The sequence below is a fragment of the Diadema setosum genome, chromosome 18 (genome assembly GCF_964275005.1).
Source record: "Diadema setosum chromosome 18, eeDiaSeto1, whole genome shotgun sequence".
Lineage (NCBI taxonomy): Eukaryota > Metazoa > Echinodermata > Echinoidea > Diadematoida > Diadematidae > Diadema > Diadema setosum.
Genome location: NC_092702.1, coordinates 2719585 through 2743888, shown reverse-complemented (window position 1 = coordinate 2743888; position 24304 = coordinate 2719585). Strand labels below are relative to the sequence as shown.

General features: G+C 39.7%; 1 protein-coding gene across 1 annotated transcript; it reads right to left on the bottom strand.

Moving 5' to 3' along the window:
• LOC140241502 (triacylglycerol hydrolase DDHD2-like) lies at positions 1-24139 on the bottom strand. Its single transcript, XM_072321231.1, has 17 exons — positions 24025-24139; positions 18485-18862; positions 17465-17670; positions 16953-17160; positions 12219-12412; positions 11008-11215; positions 10180-10269; positions 9580-9721; positions 8872-9080; positions 7923-8212; positions 6637-6732; positions 5835-6015; positions 4934-5100; positions 3669-3774; positions 2470-2715; positions 1515-1635; positions 1-821 (listed from the first exon to the last, which is right to left on the bottom strand). Exons 1-17 carry the CDS (start codon positions 24137-24139, stop codon positions 704-706), a joined length of 3075 nt encoding a protein of 1024 aa, XP_072177332.1. The 3' UTR covers positions 1-703.
• Between the last annotated feature and the right edge of the window lie 165 nt (positions 24140-24304).

Genomic DNA, 24304 nt, shown 5'->3' with positions numbered 1-24304 from the left:
CTTCACCCTTGGCCATTAATCCCATGACTAACAACCCGAAAACATAATACCTCTAGCGAATACTTTGTGGCTTAGGCATAAAAATCTGTATGCAGGGGAAGGCTGGTTAACTTCTGGCAAGGTATCAGTAAAGGTAATTGAGGTTGCCATATTAGTATCCAAAGATAGATATATTCATTCATGTTGGACTTGTAACCATGTCATTCATTTCCGACATTAAAAAGTGAAGGATGCACTGTTTACATTGAGGAAAATCTTGTCACTCTTATAAGAACAGTTCAACACTTGTGCCCAATTTAGAGACCCATTCTTTATATTTTATCGGATAAAAAGGGGGCACGGACAGGAAGGAATGATCCAATCTTTTCACATGGCAGCAGTGCAGTTAAAAAAATCATGTCATCAGCAATGCTTTGTGATTACATCATTTTTCATATGTTCTTGATCTATAATTATGATCAAGAATGAGGCTACAGCATACTTGTTGGCAGCAGCATGCTACTTTATCATGGACAGCTAACCTTTAAATATCTTCAAATATAACAACAGACATATGTGGAGGCGGATTCTGCTCTTTGGACACCTGCTGTCATAATGATAAAAATCAAGGATCTCCAGAATATAACAATGTTGGAGTAAGATTTACAATACTTCCTTGGGGGTGTTCTCAGGGGGAAAGCTATACTTTAATAACTACATATCATTAATATCTGAGTGGAGTACTAGGGGTGGAATCCTGCCGTGGCCCCGTAAGCTGGGGGAAAATGCCCAGAAGACCGTAAACCTCCTTCATCACCATCAGTACGGTGTCCTCAGACTCCCTGGGAGGGGGAACAATCAAGGAGAGGTAGTGGTTTATAGTTGCAGGCAGAGGAGCCCTCTCGCACAAAGGGCTGCATTCCATATCATTTGTGGCATCAATAGCTATATTCGATATCCTTTGTGGCCTTTTTTTTTTTACTTTCAAGTTATGTTTACATTTACACATAATTCATCCAAAAATCACTATGGGTGAGATAATGTATCCTAATAACATACTCTTGATGTCACAGTATCTTAGGACTTAACAAAATGCAAAATAATTCAAGAGAAAAAGACCTCACAGACTTTTCGAGTTGTAAAGAAAAGATGCTTACAGTAGAAGAAAACAAAATTAATGTAATATGCTGTTTTGCTACTACCAATAATACCTTAATTATTAAGTCATTTTATAGATATCAGAATGAACTGGATCTCTTCATACCAATGACAAAAAAGATGAATAATCAAGGGTGAAAAAATGGGATTATCTTTCTTTTCTTTTCTTTTTTCAAAGAAAGAAAATCTTCAACCATACTATTTCTAAAGGGAATACAGTAAAAGTGAGATCCACATGATCTCAAACTCATTTACATATAATATCATGCACTAGCAAATAGATAGAGACCTCTGTCCATTCTATTGTGTAGACATTAATTTTATCTAGGCTCAATCAGGACAGGGTCCATGTATTGATGATGGCTCTAAGAACTCACCAGTAACAGGCGTGGCTACTCATGGCAAAGAGGTATTCATTGAAGCTTTCCAGAGGAGCTTCTTGCAAGACGTAGTCGATCCTCCTCCCACCATTCAGCTGCCCAAGTCTCAGGTTCTCCTCTGTGATGACAGACATGCAATGAGTGCCAGAAAGGCATTAATGATGGACTTACACCAGGTTATTATTGCCCTTATACATCTCCGGCAACAAAAACTACAACAGCAAAGATACTAAGTTCGTAGTTACCCTTTGCACATAAGCATAAAGGTAATTTGTGGCGATAGGCATATTGGTTTTAAATTCACCGAGATAAGCATCTATGATGAAATGATTCATTCATATAATCCTCATTAATGGTGCTTGCCAGCACATCCACCTGACAGCATCAAAGTGTTCATTAAAGCCTAGTACTTGTCAGTATAAAGTTTGCAAATGCATTCAATGCAAAATAATGAAATGGATGGTTTCACAAGTGTTAATTGATGAGCCATTCTGGTCACCTGAATTTTTTGTTAGAACATGAATTCCATAATGGTTATGTCGGGCAAGCTAATGCATTCTTTCACTTTGAAAATGAATGAAGTGCTTTTACTAACCACCTGAACAAAAAGAAAGGTCATTTGTACAAATGTGCACATGACCTATTTATGAACGGGCTTATTCCCACTCAAGTTCATTCAGCAAACTCCTCCCCGCCACACACACACACACAAAAATTATTGGCATTACACTGCACACATATGAAATGCATATGATTTAATATGACATTTTTAATAAAAAGACCAACCATTGATAATATCATTTGCCATACAAGAATCTCAACAAAAAGTCTGATGCTCAGAGAGTTCTGTAAGTCTTGTTTAAATGACACAGAATGTACATGGAACATACAAATTTCAGAGACAAAATCTCTTCTGCTCGCAAGTAAAACTCTTTCTTTTCTTGGGACAAACCTGGAAATCTTGACTGCCCCTCTGCCTCCGCTTGTTGATTGGCCAGCTGCTGCTTGCTGAGTTGCTCGGCAACCGCCTCCATCTGCTCGTCGGTCACGTTGTCAGGCGTGGCCCCATCTTCCTCGGTGGTGCCGGGGGCCCGGTGGGCCAGGGCAAACTGATGGAGGGTGTTCCACGTCTTCTTCATGGAGTCGATGAGGCTGCGCTTGAGATCCGAACCAAAGTGGGACAAGCTGTCTCGAAGTTCTGCACAAAGAGAGCAGAATTAATCATCATTCACAGAGGAACATACCTGCACATTTGGTATACTACCACTGGTTGAGCCATCTGTTATAAGTTATGGCCTGCTACAAGGGTATTTGAGGTCCACAGAAAATGAAGATACTCCATCAAACATTTCATTTATGCAATGTCAGGGAGAAGTGCAACAATTCTTTCTGCTGTGACGTTAGAGTGCACCCCAGGGAACTTTACAGCCAGGATAACACTTTCTTAAATGCAACATATGCCAAATTGAGGCACAGTATGCCTTTCTTCAAATTCATAAAATTCTTCCGTCGAGTTCTTTTTACAGCAACTGATTAACAAATTGCCCTACATTGACGCACTGAAATAAGCACTGAATTGATCAGTGTTTTAAAAGTTGCCATGACAAAAGAAATCATGACTACATCTGTACTACTAAAACACTGATCAATTAATTTCTTATATATGTCGATGTCAGGCAATTCCTTAATCAGTTGCAGAATGCCTTTCTAATGGGCATCTATTTATACACCTGAGGGGGTGCTTCATAAAGCTGTTCTTAAAGTTAAGAATGACTTAAGAACAACTGGAACATGTTCTGATGTGCTATACTTATCAGAATTTCAATAATTCAGCACAAGAACTGATCACCAGTCATTCTTAAGTCATTCGTAACTTTAAGAACAGCTTTATGAAATACTCCCCTGGGGGGTGTTTCATAAAGCTGTTCATAAAGTTACAAACAACTTACGACTGGTGATCAGTTCTGATGTGCTATACTTATCAAAATTTCAATAATTCAGCACAAGAACTGATCACCAGTTGCTTGTAAGTCGTTTGTAACTTTACGAATGGCTTTATGAAACACCCCCTGGTTTGATAGAAGCATTGTGGATGAAGAGTCTCGCTCACGAAGAAAACATCTTGAGAAAGGACCAGAGGATGGCACTCACCGAGATGGAGCCGCTTCCGGCCCTTGTGATGTGGCATAAGAACCGGCTTGCTGTCACACAGTGACGGGTGGATCAGGGGCTCAATGCGGTAGGCCACGGGATCAAACTGGTGTTTGGATGTACATGTAAGAGAAGGGGACACAAAGACATGAAATGCATGAAAATCAGTGACATATCCAGACACTGATGAATATTTGGGCTCAATTGTCCCCAGCCTAAAACTTGACTTGCAAAATGCTTTTTATGGTAGCACTGATTTCTTCACAACTGTGACATGTGTTTAGATGAGTTTCACAACAGAAATTGACTTTAAGGATCAACAATTTTCCCAAAGAATGTCCCTTATGATAAAAAGAATTCTGCACATGGGAAAAAGTCATTTGAATGCATACACCCCTGTCTTCACTCCTTTTCTTTTGCTGCAAGTCACTCACATTCATTTTAAAAGTCTATGCAATCCATGATATAAAAAAAAAAATGAAAAAGGAATCCCTCTTAATGCAATTTCTATCTCAAAAACTGTTCTGCAATTTGAACACAGTAGAAAATAATCTGGTAATCTGTAATCTTTTTATTATCATTACCATTTTATATACGCTTTGATCTGTTTGATAACTAGCATTTGTTGGTCAACTCTTATTTTCACTTTGATGCCTCTTCTTGGTACACCAGGGCTTGCTGCCTGCTCAGCTCTCTCCCCCCCCCCCCACACTCTTGCTGTTGCTATTTCACTTCTTTCCTTTCTTTATCCCTCTGTTGTTCCTCATCTTGTTTGATGTTGCCTCCCTATTCATCCTTTTCCTTCAATGGTTGCCCCCTTGATCCTCGGAATCATCACTGACCCTCCTCCGCCTTTTGTCTGTCCACTCTCCTCTGCCTTTTGTCTGTCTACCCTCCTTTAATCCCCTCTCTTCACCTGTTGGGCTCCTTGCCCATGACATCCAAACCTCCCCTTTTGTTTTCTTTGTTCTCTGTCCTTAGCCCTCCCCTGACTGTTCTTGTTGTGTGTAGTCCTTAAACATGATTGCTGTCCCTGTCTACTTTGCCTCTGAAGAAGATTCTGCTAGGATCGAAAGCTCAGGCCCATTTTGACCCCAATCTGTAAACCTATTACATCCAAATATAACATCATACTTGTGTTGTTAATTTGATTAACAAAAGACATTCATCATCATTCAAAAAAAACAGAGTTAAAATTTCACATATAACAACACCATTGGGAACAAGCTCTTTCCTAGCTTGAATAGAAAAAGAAAATAACTTACGGGATGGAAGATATTGAAGAGAGAGGGACATGTTGGTAGGCGGTAATTCTCTCCAACACGCCCAACTCCCCTGACCGTCATGAACATGCCAATGGGTGAGCCAAGTGCAAAGAAACAGCTGGGTTGGAAGTCTAGCTGAGGGTAATTGACAAATGGCTGACCAACACCTGGAGAGAAATATGTAATTTAGACTCCTTTCTCATCTGTTCATCTTTATCATAACATTTTATGCAGCAAACTAGAATAATAACAATAGTGGCTATCTGTATAGCGCACAGGTTCACCTTCCAGTGCTCATGGCGCTTCAAGAAAAATACATGTACAAAATATGAGATCGGGTAAGGAAATAACAAACAAACTCATAAACAAGCACATACCTGGTAAGAAACCAAATTCTCCTGGTCATTAAAACTGACAGTTATGTACCAGTAATTATCAATGTGAGAGGAACAAATAAGTTTTCAGTTTAGATTTGTTTGGTTCTGTTGATGATAGTTGATTAATAATAAATTAATAATCAAATAAGTACCTAGGAGTGGTAGTTGATTTCAAAGTTTTGGTCCTACAAGCCGTTCATAGTTTGGAACAACATCGGGAAAGGCTCAGTCTGTCACAGGAGTGACCGTGGCATCAATACTTCATTTGAAACTACACACAGTTCATCTAATCATAAGTCTGGCACAACTGGAAAAACACACTACCACTAGCTGATTTGGATATGCTTCTGTGAGAGTGAGACACAATCTACATAAAGTGCAGGTGTCCCATATTACAATGCAGACAAACCTACCCCTCCCCCCCCCCAAAAAAAAAAAAAAAAAAAAAAAAAAATCCCATATTTTTGGTGTAATATGTATGGCAGAAGATGAAATTGAAAATGGTTGTTCTTATGGTCACTAACCTTCCAAGCCAGGCTGGTAGTCTACGTGGACCGACATGGCGTGGGATAGGGCGCGGCCAGTCGGTTGATTGGCCTCCTGCTGTGTCTCCTCCTCCTCCTGTCTCCTTCGCTCCTCCTCCTCCCTGGCTCTGGTCTCTGCCTCCATCTGCTCCTTCATCAGAGCAGACTCCTTCCTCTTTGCCTGTGGTAAATGAGGGTGACATCTCTTGAGCTGGGGCTATTCTTCATCAAGGCATTCATCATCTTTACCCACATGTTCAAATTAGAGAGAATGAATATATATGTAGCTCTTCATGATGTTGGAATATTTTTTCTTTGCAAATTTTCCTCCAAATCTGCCAACTTGACATCAAACTATGATGTGCGAGGCAGATGCATGAAGTGCGTCTAAAACTGGACAGTGCTTGCATTTTGCAAAGATTTGATGATTTGTATGTGTAAATGCATGTAATAGGTATGGTATATCGATATAAATGTTGGGCCTATGCATGCATGTATGTACGTAATATGTACAAATGCATGAATGTATGTATGTCTGTATTAAAGTATGTGTGTGCATATGTATGCATGTGTGTATGTATGAATGTATGTAAGTATGTGTGTGTATATATGCAAGTATGTGTGTATGTACATGTATGTATGCTGTATATTTGTATGTATAGATATGCATAATTATGTATTTATGTCATATGTGTATGCACATGTGCATACATGTATGTGTAAGTTATTTGTTTGTGTGCACATGTATGTTTTGCAGGTATGTCTTTTCATGACATGTTGAATCATAGAGCATCACTGGTACCTCTTTTGCTGCCTGGTCCTTGAGGAATCCACCAAGTTTCTTCCTGGGCCCCAGTGGTATCCCCATCTCCTTTAGGTCTGCATCGCTGCACATCAGCTGGATGGAAAGAAAAATTGGCCACAGTGTGAGTCTGGGCTACATAAAATCAGGCTGACAGTCGCTCATCATTGCTAGCATTTACAATTCCTTAATTCTCAAATCTGATTTGTCAATTTGGTATAGTGTATGTCTGCTCATAATTAACGAGCAACTGCTAACAATTACTAGCTAATTGCTTTGTCTTGTGTTATTGCAGCCCTAGTAAAAATTTAACATTGCTTTGATAAGACACATACAGAGACTAAAGTACTGACAAAGAAAATATTGCTTGACAGGAAACCTTAATTATGAGTTAAGAGCTCCTAAAGATGTCTCTTTGCACAAGTCAAATCATGCATAGAAAGCATGAAACTCTTGGCACACCAAAGATCTATACTGTCATCAACAGACCAGCCATATTCAACGTGCAGCTATAATGCACCTATACACATGTAAAACATGAGTACCATGAACATGACCTAAACTTCTCTTGTAACAAAAAACAAAAACAACAACAACAACAACAACAACAACAACAAGAAAAGCATTGAGTTATTAGTGTAAAGTATAAACTTTGTGAATAGAATCATTAAAATCCAAATGACTGGTACAGTACTTTTCACTTAATTGGGTACCACTTAATTGGGTACTCCACTTAATTGATTTACAAGTGTCACACACACAGTGACACACTAATCACTGTACATGTGCCTATGAGCTATGGCATACTCTTGAGAAAAACGAAAAATAAACGAACTCCATCGAGACTAACTTTTCTCCAGGCTTGATTGAAAATAAAGTTATGGTCCTCATGAAACACATGGAGGCCCAGCAGAATTTGTTGTCATTTGGCTGCATTATTATGCATAATTATAGGAATCCAGTTTCAAAATGATGGATGTTTAAAAGCGTGTATGTGGCTTGATGAAGACTTGGGCTGCAAGCAGATTGTTTGCAAAATTACCCTGCAGACACTTAAACTAAGGCTGTTGTGTGACTTTAGATGAGCTGTGACTGTAAGTGGCATACTGTGCTGTGTGTCTGATGCAGAGAGGTGTGTGATTAGTATGTGATATCTGTATTGGGAATGAATTAACATGCTTTCCGGTTAATCAGGTACTCCGCTTAATCGAGTAAAAAATGCTCTGACAGACACTACTCAATTAAGCAGAGAGTGCTGTATTGAGTTTTGATGAGTGTGTCCTCACCAGGCTCTCCATGTCTATCCGCTCTGCCTCAAACTTGGGCAAGAGATCCAGGAGACCCAGGCTCTCCAGGGATTCTTCAAGGCTCATGATGGGCTCCGTCTCCAGCGAGGCCATCCCCACCACAGAGCTGCTACTGCCGGACGAGGGAGGGAGGGTGTCGGACAGTGATGCCGATGACGGAACCAGCTCCGAGGGATGTTCCGCGATGACCTCTGACCTGACGAGATCTTCCTCCGACTCCTGGGTGCCGTCCTGCTGGTGCTTGAGGAGATCAAAGACGATGAGGGAACCTGGACCAAAAAAAAAATATGGAAAAAACCTTATGTTTTCTTTTCAATCAGCAAAAGTAAGATATCAATACATGCTCATTACAAAAATTTCATTTTAACAAATTAGTATGTCTCTTTATCCTGTTTTTTGTTTTGTTTTGTTTTGTTTTGCTTTGTTTGTTTTTTGGAGACCTAGGTTGAAATTACAGATTCCAAGGTGGCAGGAATAGTGTGATTTCTGTCACTGAAGAATCCATAATTTCACTTGTGGCTCGAAACAAAACATGATATACTTGTACATGTCTATGTTTCATATTCCTCCCATGAATCTGGAAAAAAAAAATAGCACAATTGCTGAAATAACTTTTTTTTTACACATTGCAACACAGATGATAGGTGTACAGCACTGGTTAGCAGTACACAGTGCTCTAAATTTATGAAGTAGATACTGGCAGCACTTTACATAAGTCATCAACGAAAAACATTGATTGATCGCATTTACATATAACAACATTCGTGGTATAGTGCACTATACCATGAATGTTTTCATGGTATAGTACAATTTTCTCCATTGCCAGTTTGTTTTCAACGTCATAGCAAATGCTATGTTAGGTCACATGGTGTTATGTAGACCAATCACAAAACCAGATTTCAAGGCAATCTACCATGAGTTGACCCACCTAAGCTATGGCCAATGAGAGACACTTGACCGTGAAAGTCCGGGTTTCGGGACCGGAAGAGGCTGTAGAGGCGGTTGATCTCCGAACAGACCACTTCGGCGATCTGCTGGGCGTAGATGGGGCTGGTGTAGAAGAGAATGTCAAGCAGGGTCTCGTTGGTGAAGCTCCGGAGACGAGTGATGCTCGGCAGTGTGATGCGCTGAAGACGCCTTCAAGGAGGAAGGGTGGGGGTGACAGAGGAGAAAGAATGATGAACAGTTTTTGACCTTTTGCTTTATCCTGTTCAAGGCCTTTGGCCATATTTGTGCCTTAATGCACAGTGTTTGATACTGTTCTCATTTTTGTCAGGTTCATCCACACACGTTGGTTGTCTGGTGTGAATCTCTTATCAACTTCTGTGTATGTGTGTGTGTCCCAATTTCATTCTTCACACATCCCGGAGTTAACCACAATGGGAACAGGAATCAAGATGAATTCTGAACAAATATATTATTTCTAGTGTTATTTCTAAAACTCATTTGTCCTGTTATGATAACAAAATCATACACAGTAATCATGAGGTGTGTGTGTGTTTTAATTACTGTGAGAGCTTGAAAGCTTTCTTTTATGAAATGAGTTTTTGCAGAATGTGAAAATTATGCCCACCATTATTACAATGACTGTTGCTCCCAATATGACATCATAGCACTGAATTACGAATGTATTTACCTGTCCACACCGGTGGCGTCCCCATGGAGGGCAGCATACCAGTAGACGGGGAGGAATTCCACCCTGCCTGCCCTTCCCTCATCCTGGGCCTGTCTGAAGTGTGAGCTCATCAGTCCTATTGACAGGGACCTGAAGTCGTCCACTAGGAACAAAGAACAGAAATCACATGACAGTTCTGATGAAGCTCAGTTAGGGCCTAACTTCCTCTACATGCACTTGTCTCCTGCTCAGCTGGAAATGAAAGGAAACTATTCTGTTCAGTAAAATTATACTGTTAACTCAACACAAACATTAATTACAATCTGTGAGGAAAACACTAACTATCACATTTTAGGAATACATTCTGAATACAAAGTAAGAGAAAAATTGTGACTAATAAGTGAACATTCTGAGCATTTGATTTTACTGACGATCTGAGTGCATGACTATGAGAACATGAAGGTGATGACCCTCTCCCTCCCCCCCCCCCAAAAAAAAAAAAGATGATATACCAACATTCTTGTGAGGTGAAAACACCCTGATGCATTTGACAAGGGTAGGTAAATTGAAGTTATCATTAAAATGTGCAATAACTCTCCAGACTCAACAAAGAATACTTACCACATTCTGTGATGGTCCTGAATCTGAGATCACAAACTGGTCCAATACCATGAACAACAAACACTAGGTGGTCAATCTGGTTAGATTCTCCTGAGAACAAAAATGAGAAATAAAGTTGTAGACAACTCACCATGATGACTGAAAAATCAACATCACTTCAGATAATTACACACATATATTCTACGCAGACATTTTACAGTGAAAAGGTACCATCAATATATTGTCATAAGAGACTAAATCCTGCAAAGAAAAGAAAAATGAATTAGTAAGAGGAAAAATAAAACTGAATACCCTTCTTACTTAATTTGGGTTGATGCTGAAGATAATGACACAGTCCACTCACAAACTGGTGAGACTCTAGAAAAAAGCTCACATGAAATCACGTCAAAACATAAATCTCTACCATTCGAGACCCTTTTCTACTATCTAACAGCACATAAATCACACTTAACAGCATGCCATAATCCATACAAGGCAAACGCCAAGCGACGTCTTGCCTGCATATCGTAATTTGTAACTATAGTGTTTTTAATGTTAAGTTCATTGACCTTTGCCCTTGGCCAACTTCACCAATATTCGAACTTTCTGGCATCTTTAGGTATGTATCAGTGGCATGAGTTTTGTGGTCATACCAGCTCAAAGCTGTGGAAAGTGGAAAGAGTACGCCAAATGGTTGACGACACACGCTGCTGCCGACAACGACAGCAGCAGAAAAGTGATGCCTATGTTTCGCTTCTGCTGGCAAGACAATAAATCTAATCACTATGTTTAGTTTGTGGCAGGAGAGTGATATCCAGCCCAAGGCCATATCAGAGTTTGTCCACTGACCTTGCTGGATGCTGTCAATGTCGTCCACTCCTCGCTTGACCACACGGGGTCTCATCTGAGTGTCCGGTGATGCCCCCCACTCGTCCGGCCTGTTGGACGGCCGGAAGTGGACGATGACGTTGGGGTTGTGCATGATGATCGTCTCCCCGTCAGAGAGTTCCAGCCGGCGATGCCACTGGTTCTGCATCGATGCAGTCTTGTATTCCGCCTGAGAAGAGCAAAGACAGACCTCAATCACAGCACAATACAGGAATCATCAATTCTGATATCAGGAATCATACAAATATAATTTAGCTCAAACACTTCTGAAATTCTTTCCACTCTCAAGCCTTTGAGACATTTTTATAACACAAAGAAGAGGGTATGGCTATTTTAGCATATAACTTATGTTAGCAATCTGCTATGGATTGTAAAATTACTTCCGGGGGGGGGGGGGGGGGGGGGGGGGGGGGGGTGGTGACAAAATGCTCCAAAAACCATTCTCCCCCCCTTTTTTTGAGTAATCAGATCCTGCATATATTTATGTGTTTGGATGAAATCTAGAAAGGTAGTGACTTCATAGATTTTGTACAGTGTTTATAATATCATTGTCCTGACTAGGTAAAGATTTTTTCTTATTTTCTGGGAGCTAATTTTCCATGCACAGATATTTCTTAATCTCCCTAAAGGTAATCCCTATTGTTTCACCACTGTCTCCCTGTTGGACCAAGGCACATTATTATACCTGACTTGGCTTGCTAACTTTATAACTAGGTCAGGTATGGATGGATTACTGAATGCTGCTGAAAAAGCTCGGCATGGAAAGTTAAAGGTACAGTTTACCATTGGGAGCAGTGATTTTAACAATGTTCAAGTTATCACATTTAATGCATATGTGTTGGTCAGTTGTATCACAAAACATCCTACCATACAAAATTTTGCAATAGTACCTAAAATATACGGAGATATCACTATTTTTTTTCAATAAACCATAACTGTAGACAGTTTAGTCTAGAAACAATCATATTATTACTATTGTTCACATTTTGAATATTTAACAATACTTAACATTGATTATCCTGATTAAAATTATTACATTGGTTGTTTCTATCCCTAACTCACTTTTTAGAACTATTCTGAAGCACTAAAAATGGGTTTTTGTTTCATCTGCAAATGGCAAATAATGCCTTTAAACGGCTTGGCACATGAAGGGCTAGGAGTTTTAACGGTACCTCCAAAAAGTTTGCCATTGATTCTTCATATGGGATGAACCGGTTTTCACTGTCACTCTTGTAAAACCAAGTGCAGCGCCTGACGGATGATGGTCGCTCGTCCCAGTAGATGGCATGCCGCAGCCTCTCTGACAGATTGACGTCATAGCGCCCTCCATTGGTGGAAATTATGATTACACTTTCTGATGTTTGTGCTGCACATAAGACAAAAAAAAAAGAAAAAGATAGGTATAAACAAACAACATAAATAAACACACCTAAAAGCTCAACTGTCAATTCTACAGGAACATCTAGTTTCAAGGAAGCTGCCTCCCCTTCATCACTGACACAGCCACCTCCAGGCTCCCATATGATTTCAATTCATTGGATCGGTTTTAACTCGCATTTGAGATGGAATTTTTTGTTGGAGATAATTTCAATTTCTATGTCTGTCTACCACCATTTCCTGCATGTTGTGACACTCCTTCCAACACTCAATTCACCTATCATCTCAGTAGAGCTTCCTGTGTGAGCTGCTTAAGGGATTACCACATCAAGTATCAGGTACTAGTCACATGAGTCAGAATCAAAGATTGAGCTTAAAGGGGATGGCTAGTAACCAATCAGTGGGAATCAGTGGGAATGCTGAGGGATGATTGTTCCAATCCTTGTGGGATTCATTTAAGAGTAGTGTATATCTACTGTTGTGTGAAAATTATTTGCTTCAGAACGGTCTCATATTTAAGTAATGTGCAGATTAATGCCCCATCACTGACCAGGCACGCTAACCTGGAAACATTAAACTGCACATTACTTGAATATGAGACCATTCTGAAGCAAATAATTTTCACACAACAATAGATATATAATGTACTCGTAAATGAATCCCATAAGGATTGGAACAATCATCCCTCAGCATTTCCACTGATTCCCACTGATCAGTTACTAGCCATCCCCTTTAAGATGTCAAAAACATGCAGAATGAAATGAACAGAAACTTTACAGATTCATAGATCCCTCCTGATTCTAAGGAATGAAGTTCCCCCCCCCCCCCATCTTTCTATCCCTCACTCTATCTCTTGTTCTCTCCATCATTTTTCCTACATGGCGTAATTGCTATTAAAATCCACTGCAGGTAGGAATGGATGCTTTCTTGGTCAAGGCAACCATCATTAGGTGATCCGAGTATCCTCTCGGATCACCTTCTGTATCTGTACTGATTCTTTGTCCTTCTTCTTCTTCTTTTTCTTCTTCTTTCTCCTCAAAATTTGTGTATCGGTTAGCTCAGAAAGTGCTCTTCCTATCAATTTCAAACTTATACCATATATGTATCATGTCCCAAAGACGACGGGTCTAATAAAATCATAGTGATCAGTCGACCGTGATGTCACTATGACGTCATTATATGAAAACACATTCTCAATCATATCTCATCAATGGAATGGAATTTTTCAATGAAATTTACGTCACATATATTTCAAGTCAAGCGCATTCTACTCATATTCTCAAAATTCATATTTTCTCTTAGAACGCACACGTATGCGCGCGTTGAAATATTTGTATGCTCAAATCGAGCTCAAAGTTTTTTTGCACACGTTTCAGACCATTTGGAGCATTTTTTGAAAAATTGAAAAAATCGGACGGACGCGTACGCGTGCGCACATATACGCATGCACAGCTCATATGCAATAGAAATTTCCCGTTTTTTTACACTTATCGGATGCCTCAAATGTCAAGGAATATTTCTACCAAGTTTCAAGTCAATCCGACTCAATATAACGTCATACTGGCCCGTCAAAGTTGAAATTCCGCGCGCGCGTCAATGACGATATACAGTGCAACAATGCAAAAAAACCGCCAATTTTAAATCCGATTTTACTCATCAGGATGGACGGTGATCCCCCATTTTCTTTACATATTGTGAAAGCTGATGAGTTGTACATGTCATTTCATGGGTTGGCAATACTGAAAAAATGTTTAAAAGATATCAAATTTCTTAATAAAGTAAAAAAAGTAAATTTTCAAAATGACGTCATCAAATTTCAAGTTCACTCGAGCGTATCTCACTTATCCTTTGCCAATTTTTACCCAAATTTCAGTATGTTGTAGCTTACTAAATGCTCTTTCATTAATATAATAACAACATTTTGATTAGATGACGGCATCACCTCGTAAAAATGGATTGAAAGTAATCTTGTCAAATTTGACCAGTTTACGTGTTATCTTAATGGGAGTGCAGTTTTTCTGGAAATGAAAATTGACATGACTATCTTTTTCGAGCACTAGCTCACCTATGCTTCAGTGAATTTCTCTAAGATTTTAATATGTTGTAGCTGAGACTTTGGGCTATCGTAAGTGTGCCCTTCATTTTTTCATACGGTATCGGGATCACGTCCAAAAACTTGGTTGAAATCAAAGCCTATCTTCGATGTATTTTCATATTTCTTTCTTTTTCCAACTTTCTTTGCAATAACTCAAGAAAAACATACCCTATCACCACCATATTTTGTACATGTTTAGTTCATGTCACGTACATTATTTCATAAAATAACAACTACTTCATCAGACGCCATCTTGGGTATGTAAATTAGGGTCAAAGGTCATAAATGTTTCATCCTGTATCTTGGTGAATACATGTCCTATCTTTCCCATATTTTGCACACGTAAAGACCGTGATACAAGGATCATTTCACAAAATAACCACTTTTTGCTCAGATGCCATCTTGTCTGTGCAGATCGGGGTCAAAGGTCATATGTACTTCTTTCTTTATCTTTGTTATGACGTGTTATCTCTATGGGAGGGAATTTTTCTAGATGTGAAAATTGACATGATTGTCTTTATCGAGCAGTAGCTCAGTTACCCTTCGGTGAATTTCTCCCAGATTTTAATATGTTGTAGCTGAGACTTTGCGCTATCATACGTGTTCCCTTTGTTTTTCATATGGTGTCGGCATCACGTCCAAAAACGTGGTTGAAATTAAAGGTTATCTTCGATGTATTTTCATATTTCTTTCTTTTTCCAACTTTCTTTGCAATAACTCAAGAAAAATAGCCCCTATCACCCCCATATTTCGCACATGTTTAGTTCATGTTACGTACATTATTTCATAAAATAACAACTACTTGATCAGACACCATCTTGGGTATGTAAATTAGGGTCAAAGGTCATAAATGTTTCATCCTGTATCTTGGTGAATACATGTCTTATCTTTCCCATATTTTGCACACGCAAAGACCATGTCACATCGATCATTTCACAAAGTAATCACTTTTTGTTCAGATGCCATCTTGGCTGTGCAAAGTGGGCTCAATGCTCAAATATCCTTTATTCTATATCTTCGTTATAGTGTGAACGGAATTTGGTACCATAGATGGCAGACCTGACTCCCTTTTCAAAATGAGTATCCAAACATCACACAGCCAATATCCCTAAACACAGATGAAACCTGTATAGTCATGCCTATATTGGGATCAAAACTCATATCATTGATTTTCAAAAGATCGGATCACCTAATTTGTCAGTCTTGACAAATTCCGGGTCTAGTTATACATGATTCTATATGGGGCAAATAATTTGAATCATTAATTCCCAATAATGAAATAGAATAAATCAAAACAATGAAGTTGAATAACAGATAGATAACACATCTTGATAGACTATGTTAAGGTTTACTGATCCATACTTTAACCATATTCTTGTTGACAAGTACAGAGCACATTGTGTTCTTATATGTACATTGCCTCTGAATGTGGCTCTACAACTCACCGGGCCAACTTTAATGCCCAAATCAAGGAACAAATTTAAGTGTCACAAATGACAAACAAGGTCAGAAGCACACAATTGTGTACTTTAAATCATTATGAATTGTAGCTTTGACAGAGGAATGCAAACAAACAAGCAAAATAATTGCTGGACATGATAGTCTAGCTTTTGTAGAGTTAAAGGGGAATGAAAAACAAGTATATCTGGATTTATAGGTGAGTGCAGAAATAGTAGAACACATCAGTACATTTTGAGGAAAATTGGACATTCAATTCCAAAGTTACAGATTTTCAGTACTGCAATCTCTGGATAAGAAGACTTCAACAATTCATGATGTCACATATGGACAACAATATGAAGAAAATATAATCAAAATTCCACAATATTTCATATCTTATGAGAAGTATGTATTCCTTACAGTTTTTACTGAAGTACAATGATTGTAATATCATCAACCCTGTCTACTGAAAGGAATAAACCAAGCACTTTCTCATTATCCTAGGAAAACGAAAGTATGTTGAATTCTCTTTTATTTTCTTTACACAGTTGTCCATGTGTGAACTCACATAATATTTGCAGTCTTCTTAACCAGCGATGGCTGTACCAAATCTTCAGAAATTCATAACTTTTGAACAGATTGTCTGATTTTCCTCAAACTTCACTGATGTGTTCTACTAATATTTTTGCATCTACTCAACCCACATTATGATATATGCTTGGTTTTTACTCCCCTGTAAATGTTTGATGAGATGGTGTGGGAGTGTGCTCGTGTCATGGCGAAGCAGGTTGGCAAGTTCAGTGATATACAGTGGACGCCTGTTATAACGAAGTCTACTGGACCAGCAGTTTTCTTTTGTTTTATCAAAATTTTGTTATAACCGAACAAATAAACACAGGGCGGATAATGTGGCGGCCAGAATTTTTACTTTGATGTAACCTGAATTATGTAATAACTGCATTGGTTGAAACGGGAGTGCACTGTAGGTGGATACCTCTGATGAATGCCTCCTCCAGCTTGATGGAGTCAAAGATGCTGAAGGGAACCCAGATGCTCCTCTTCTCCATCTCTTTGCAGTAGAACCAGTGGGGCTGGATGGGCTGGTAGAAGCCACCGGCCCTTGGACCCGCCCCTGCGGAATCCGACGTCTGGTTGAAGTGCTGGACCTCGGAGGCAGTGGGCGGGGGTCTGCTGGCGTCAAACTATTCAGAGAGCAATGAAACAATCATTATCCTTCCTCTGCCACCCACAGTTGTAGGCTTCACTTCACAAAGCAGTAAAAACAATTGTTGGTACCATTGCAACAGCTAATCAACAACCAATCAGATGAAAGCATGCTATACACTTGCTATGGTGGCTGAAATTATGGAAACTTATGTCACTTGCAAGTCTAATGGGTCAAGAAGTACTCAGTTGAAACCTTTGGGAAATATATGGTATATACAGTACAGTACAACATTTCTGGCAAAATTTTCATGGAGAGGAGTCGTGCAGCCAAAATCTAACCTGCATCTTAGGAGGAGGTGCGAGGATACCCGGTGGGAGGGGCCCACTAGCTGGGGTGACCCCGCCCATGGGGTAAGCCATTGGCTTGTGCTGGTAGCCCTTGATGCCAAACCGGGGCCCTGCTGGGCCCGAGGGTGGGGGTCCTGATGGAGGGAGAGGACCAGTGGGTGGGGGTCCTGTTGGGGGGAAGCTTGTTGTAGGTGGTGCTAGAAATGTATAAGAGACACAACAAATGCACATTAAAATCTTTTAAGGAGTGAACCATTTGCAAACATTTTTTTTTTTTTTTTTTTTTAGTTTTTAGGGAAGTATGAATGCCAAAATGTCCCAGAAATGGGTTAGTTTAAAAGAGGAACAACATAATAATGGAGTCTGATCAAAATATTAGTCAATGCAATGATCATGAAGTCAAGTATGGGAAGCTATCTAAAACTCTACAAACTAAATTTTCATCCAGAAAATTTTTCATCAGATTTCATCAAATTTCCCAGAAAACAGTCTGTCTCAATTATTTTTCCCCTACAGTTTGGAAACTACTGGTAATCTCCATGTAACATCCCTGTTGAGGGGTTACAACTTACAGTAAAGGTAATGTCCATCAACTGTAAGGTACATAATTTCAGTTACATTCAAATCTACTTTCAGTCACCCTCTCTTACACAAATTCAGCTTGTTGCTCTCAAACGTGATATAAAATGCACCCTCAAAATCACACACATATATGTAAAGAATGATCTGGCTTGGAATGTGTACAAGGTTACAGTGTACCAGTGACTTGGAAGATTTTAGATGTAATAACTATCATACTCACAGACAGGAGTGTATGCAAAAACAGCAAGACATGAAAGTAAATATTTGCTACAAGTGAAAAGGAAAGCAATTTTTTTTTGTCTTTGTTGTTTTGTGATGCAACCACGATACAGGTCTGCTAAACCCCAGGCGTACTCAATCAGTTACCAACAGACCCAATAATGTGCATGAACATTCAATAGCTAAAATTACTAGATATCACATGTATACCTCCTGATGGTTGATCCTGAAAGTGGACTGCACGAGGCTGATGTGGGGGCTGGCTCACAGCTTCCAGCTGGGGAGGGGACGGCCCCGGCTGCAAGGTCGGAGGCGAGGCCAGATGCTGGGTGGTCGGGACAAACGTGGGAATTGTCGCCTGGCCAGATGACGACGATGATGTTGGCAGAGGAGGTGGGGCAGAGAATGGTGACTGACCCTCTGCCTGGGCTACCATGTCGAAAGGGTCAGATTGGGATGAGGGTGCAGATGTCTGCTGGAAGTAGGAGAATGTAGAGGGCGCTCCTTGCTGACTGGTGGAGGGTGGAGGAGGTCCGAGGTCTGGGGGGTCATTCTGTCCCAGAAAGCTGTCTGCTTCTCCATCTTCATCTGATGAATATCAATATGTGCATTCATGTGTTACATAATCATATATAATACATACACGTACATACATACACATACACACCCACGAGTTTATTAAAGGGAACGCAAACCCAAAGAGCAATGTGGATTGAGTGAAAGCAGCAACATTAGTAAAACACATCAGTGAAAGTCGGAAAATCGGAAAATTGATGCAAAAGTTATGAATTTTTAAATTTTTGGTGTTGGAACCACTGGATGAGGAGACTACTAGAGGTTATGACATATGAGTGGACAACATAGAAAATAAAAAGAAAATTCCACAAAAATCCATTTTTCATGAAAATTACAAATTCCATCAACTTGATTATTCCCCCTGCTTTCTGAAAGCGGTTAGTCAAGTGCTCTTTCATAATGCTAGAAAAGTGAATTTTTGTTGAATTTCCTTTATATTTTCTTTGTGCTGTTGTCCACTCATACGTCATAACCTCTCGTAGTCTCCTCATCCAGCGGTTCCAACACCAGAACTTTAAAAATTCATAACTTTTGCATCGATTGTCCGATTTTCTTCATACTTTCACTGATGTGTTCTATTAAAGGTAGGGAATCCCATTTGCGCGCCTTAAATGAAGAGTTGTATAAATACAGTGGTATGTTGAAGAGAGTATTATTTTAGAAACTCCCATAAAGTATTGAAAGTGGAAGGTAACATTTAGTACATTTTTTTGACCGTTAGATTTTGAATTGAATTGTTTTCGGGGCTCACCGTAAATTCCAGTACATTACTAGGCTACCTTTGCAGACCCATGTACTGCATGTGTGTCCATCATGTATATTATGTGAAGAAAGTTCATCAACACTTACAAACATTTCTATATACATTCTTGACACACACTCTACTTGTTATTACATCAGCTCTTGTACTTTTAGATTTGTGTTTATAGATCACAAATACAGAAGAATGCAACAAAAAGGCTTAAGTGTGGCTGACACACAGAACTACTGAGTAGTTGAGTTTTGTGCATTATTCAAATTTTAGATAACTGTTGACTTCCAAATTTCTAAGCAGTGGCCAAAGCAAGTCCCCTGAGGTTCATATTTAATGTTTTGCTGCATTTTGGGAGGTCTGTAAAAGGTATCCCCTACCTTTAATGATGCTGCTTTCACTCAATCCACATTGCTCTTTGGGTTTGCATTCCCTTTAAGCTATAATGCTATACTGTAAAGCAATAAATTTCCACTGGATGAAATTTCCACAAATTGGGAGCCGACGGCCTTTGTCATGGCCTGAAATTTTTGTGACTTGCCATGTACTGGCATTTAAGGAATACAGTGTAGACAAGAACTTTTGCATGCATTTTGATTTCGTGAATCATCGCTCTTGCAAAATTTGCGAAATTCAAATACATATGAAAATTTCTCATTTTACGGTGTATTCCTCATGCTTGTACTAAATATAGCTCATTGACACAATAATTATACAATTTGTAGTTGCACCACATGATGACATGAAATCTTTAGTTCTATCCCGTATAGATTATTGTAATGGGCTTCTCTCTTCCATTCCTTCAACTCAACTGGATCGTGTGCAGCGACTTCAAAATTGGGCAGCCCGATTAGTGTTTCAGGTTTCTAGGGACTACCCATCTCAGCCACTTCTGAAGTCGTTGCACTGGCTTCCTTTGAAGCAACGGATAATTTTCAAATTAGTTTTGTTTGTTTATAAAATCCTTAACGATCAAGCTCCGAAATATTTAGACGCCTGTTTGACTTTATATACACCTACTAGAAATTTGAGGTCATCTAGTGATCCGCTTTGTCTCACATACTCTGTTACTCGCACCTTAGCCGGTGATAGGACATTTACTGTGTCTGCTTCAAAGTACTGGAACAATTTACCACTTACCGTTAGACAGTCTCCATCAGTCAGTGTGTTCAAAAAAGCCTTGAAACACATCTTTTCAGTAGCAACTAGTTCGTAGCTGTATATATAACATTTATCCAATTACACATACTGTCGTACATGTTTTGAATTGATTGTAAGCGCTTTGGGCCTTGTGGGAAAAGCGCACTATAAATAATAGTAATAATAATAATAATAATAATAATCCCTACAACAGTATCACAAACTAAATAGATAAATGATTAAACTCTGCACAGACTTTGTGAGGTAGACAGATAGCAACACAACAATGACAAAATTATTTTACGGAAGTATTTCTGAAAAGGCAATATGCTACGATGGACAAGCAAGCTGCCCATAAAATCGACCATGTCATCCAAATTCAACTGCTGGCTACATGTAAAACCTTTGCTTTTGCGTGCGGTCAAATTTTGGCATGGAGGTCGAAACTTGATGCAGGTTTTTTTTTACAATATATGCATGATCACATCATTATTTCAAAGTATCATGGCTCACTGGCAGAGCTCAACATGATTATTATCACAGATCTCTCTGTTCTACTGAGTTCAACCTTTCTAGGGCCAGAATCAAACTTTTTGTTTGCAGACAATTTTGAGACCAATTGAATATTACTTGTTCTTAGATTAATATAATGGAAGAATAGTAAATGCAACACATTTCAAGCTTAAATCTTCAGTCTACCTGGGGTACACTGCTACTGATACTAGCATGTCCCAGTCTAGTCTACCATTAAAGGCAAGAGTTCCATATACCCCCACTAAAATGCACACTGTCCCCACCCACATGAAAAAGGTGCATCCATGCATATAACTTCTTCTTCTTCCATGTTACTGTCCAACACCCTTAAGTAGTAGGGGCAACCAGAAGGGGGTGTGCTGGTGTTTATTGCGCAGACAGAGATTTTAGAATCTAGTCGCTTTGCTCTTGGATGTAATGAAGGATTGCTACTTTGAAGGAGTCTTTGTCTGTGATGCTGGTGAATGTCGGTGGGAGTGAGTTCCAATCTGTGATAGTTCTTGGGATGAATGAGTACTTACAGTATAACAGTTTTTGTTTGTGGTGATTGGGATAAACCTGTAGATGATGACTTTGTAGAACCCTTCAGACCGAATGCAGGGCTTTTCGAACTGAAATGGATAGGGGACCAGCAAGCGCCTCATGGAATTTGGCGATGTGTCTCACTCTGCGGCGTTGTTTCAGCAGTTCCCAGCCCAGCTCACGCTTCATGTTTGTTACGCTACTGAGCCTAGAGTAGTCACCTCTAACAAATCGCGCTGCTCTGTTTTGCACAACTTTCAACCTGTCAACCTGTGGGGGTCCCAAACTGTTGAACAGTACTCGAGTAATGGTCTTTAATACAAGGCTCAAGGGTCTTATACTTTGATTCTCTTGTTACAATCATGTAGGTGTCGCCTTAGAACTCCGATGGTTCTGTTGGCTTTAGCACACGTTCTGTCGACGTGCACGCTCCAAGACAAATCTGATCAAAGACAAAACTTCATATATCAACAAGGGCAAGGTAGTGTAGGATTAGAAATAGATTAGGGAACTTTTTTTGTGTGTGATTAGTATTATCATTATTATTTAACTAACCAAACAGACCCTAAACTAAATACTTTCCTTTAGCTGTTTAGTTTTATCTCTGATTGTGTGATCTGCCCACAATACTGAAGACAGTAGACACTAGAATCTAGTAAATTTAGTGTAAGTTTATACTGACGGTTACAGCAACACTCAACATAACAGCTGAGGCTTCACCACGATGCAAGCCAACATTACAGAATACCGGCAACCAATCACGGAGAGAGCAAATCGCTCTGAAAAGAGCGTAATTACGCTTGCCGATAGCAACTATCTGAAATATTAATCCGATCTGCGATACGGTCCGTGATTCGGCTGTCGACGATTGCATTTGTTTACTTGTGTTTTCTTTGGTCTGTGCGGTGAGAAGTGTGGTATTCATATGTTGTTTACGGGGGTTTCGGGGGTGTCCCCCGATAGCGATAATAATGTAGTTCTAGATCCTGACGATGCTAGTCTAGACTAGCCTTTAAAATTTACCCGAATTTACCATGTATACTCACGTTTTTAGGAGTTGAGGATAGTCCGTATCCTAGAAAACGATAGAAATTTAGGTGAGACTAGAAAACAATCACTTATCTAATTGCTGGTGCTAGCTTACAGTAGAGCTTAAATACGCACTGTGTGGGTGCGCTTGACAGCCCACCATGACTCTATGCATGTAGTCAGTACACACATCATCCACACATAACAGCTTATGCGTACTTGTGGCAGTGGTAGCGCGTATTGAGTCTGCAGAACGCGCGCATGTTTACTAGTACAGTGTACAGTACGTATAGCAGTTGAGCGCGCAATTGTCTCTTGACAATACGCGTATACGCGCTGCCTTGCCAAACTAGTGTAGTGTGATTGATCGTGAATGACTTGTGTCGAAAAGAGTGGAAGGAAGAAGGGCTGCCAGCTGTGATGACGTCATCACGTTTAAAATAGTTCCGTCAAAATCGGCTCGATTTTCTTTATCGTCGATTTACTCGAGTCATCTTGATTTAGAGCAGTTTTCCTCCGAAACCACTCAATTTTCATAAAAATTGTGTGGTCAACCTACTTTTTGACGGCCGTTCCGTTCCCGGGCTTTTGGGGGGCCCCAAACGTCGGGAAAGACAAATTTCAGCCCTTCGGGCTGAAATTCATCTCTTAAGGGAAAGCCGCCGGAGGCGCGGCTCTTATACGCACCAATATGCTAATTTATATGACGCAAAACCGGTATTCTGTAATTTCATACATAGAATGAAACAATAACATAAATTTGAATGTATTGTTCATCATTCGTAATAAATAGGCCCTAAAGCTTTTTTTTTTTTTTTTTTTTAAAAAAACCCAAAACAAAACAAAATGTCACTGAATGAAGTCATGTCAGCTCAGTAACAGTTGTTGGATCTTGACGTAACGTTAGGATTAATTTCATCATTGTTCATGGCAGTTTATTTACAATCCAATTCTCAACAGGCCCCGCAATTAACGCTGAGTCGAATTCCTTCAGCCCCTACGGATATATCATTATTAATGTCCTGCATCGGATCACTGCATGCATGACAGCTGCTGCAGTCATACAAGTGAAGTTTAACCCACAAGAAAACTGAATATGTGGGACTGTATTAACACGACGCTGATTATAAAAATCAAAAACATTGTAACGTGATATCTTCTATCATAAGAGGAAGGAAACTTCGATTGATAGACATACCAGTTGGGAACAATGATGCCGTAGCTGGTACGGGTCTGAAAACACCAGGTGTTATGCTATCATTTGTTGAACATAAAAGCAAAGGAGGAGGGCTGTTCCCCTTTCGGTCTGCCATCTCGCCGGTTGTTCGTCGAATAATCTTGTGTACACGTCACTTTTCCTCGGTTCCGCATACAGGTCAAAGGTCAATTTAAATGTCCACGCGCTTTCCCGCCACAGTGCGAAATTCGCGCCGGTGAATGGATCATGTGTTTGTTGTTGTGCTCGCTCGGTCGGCGCT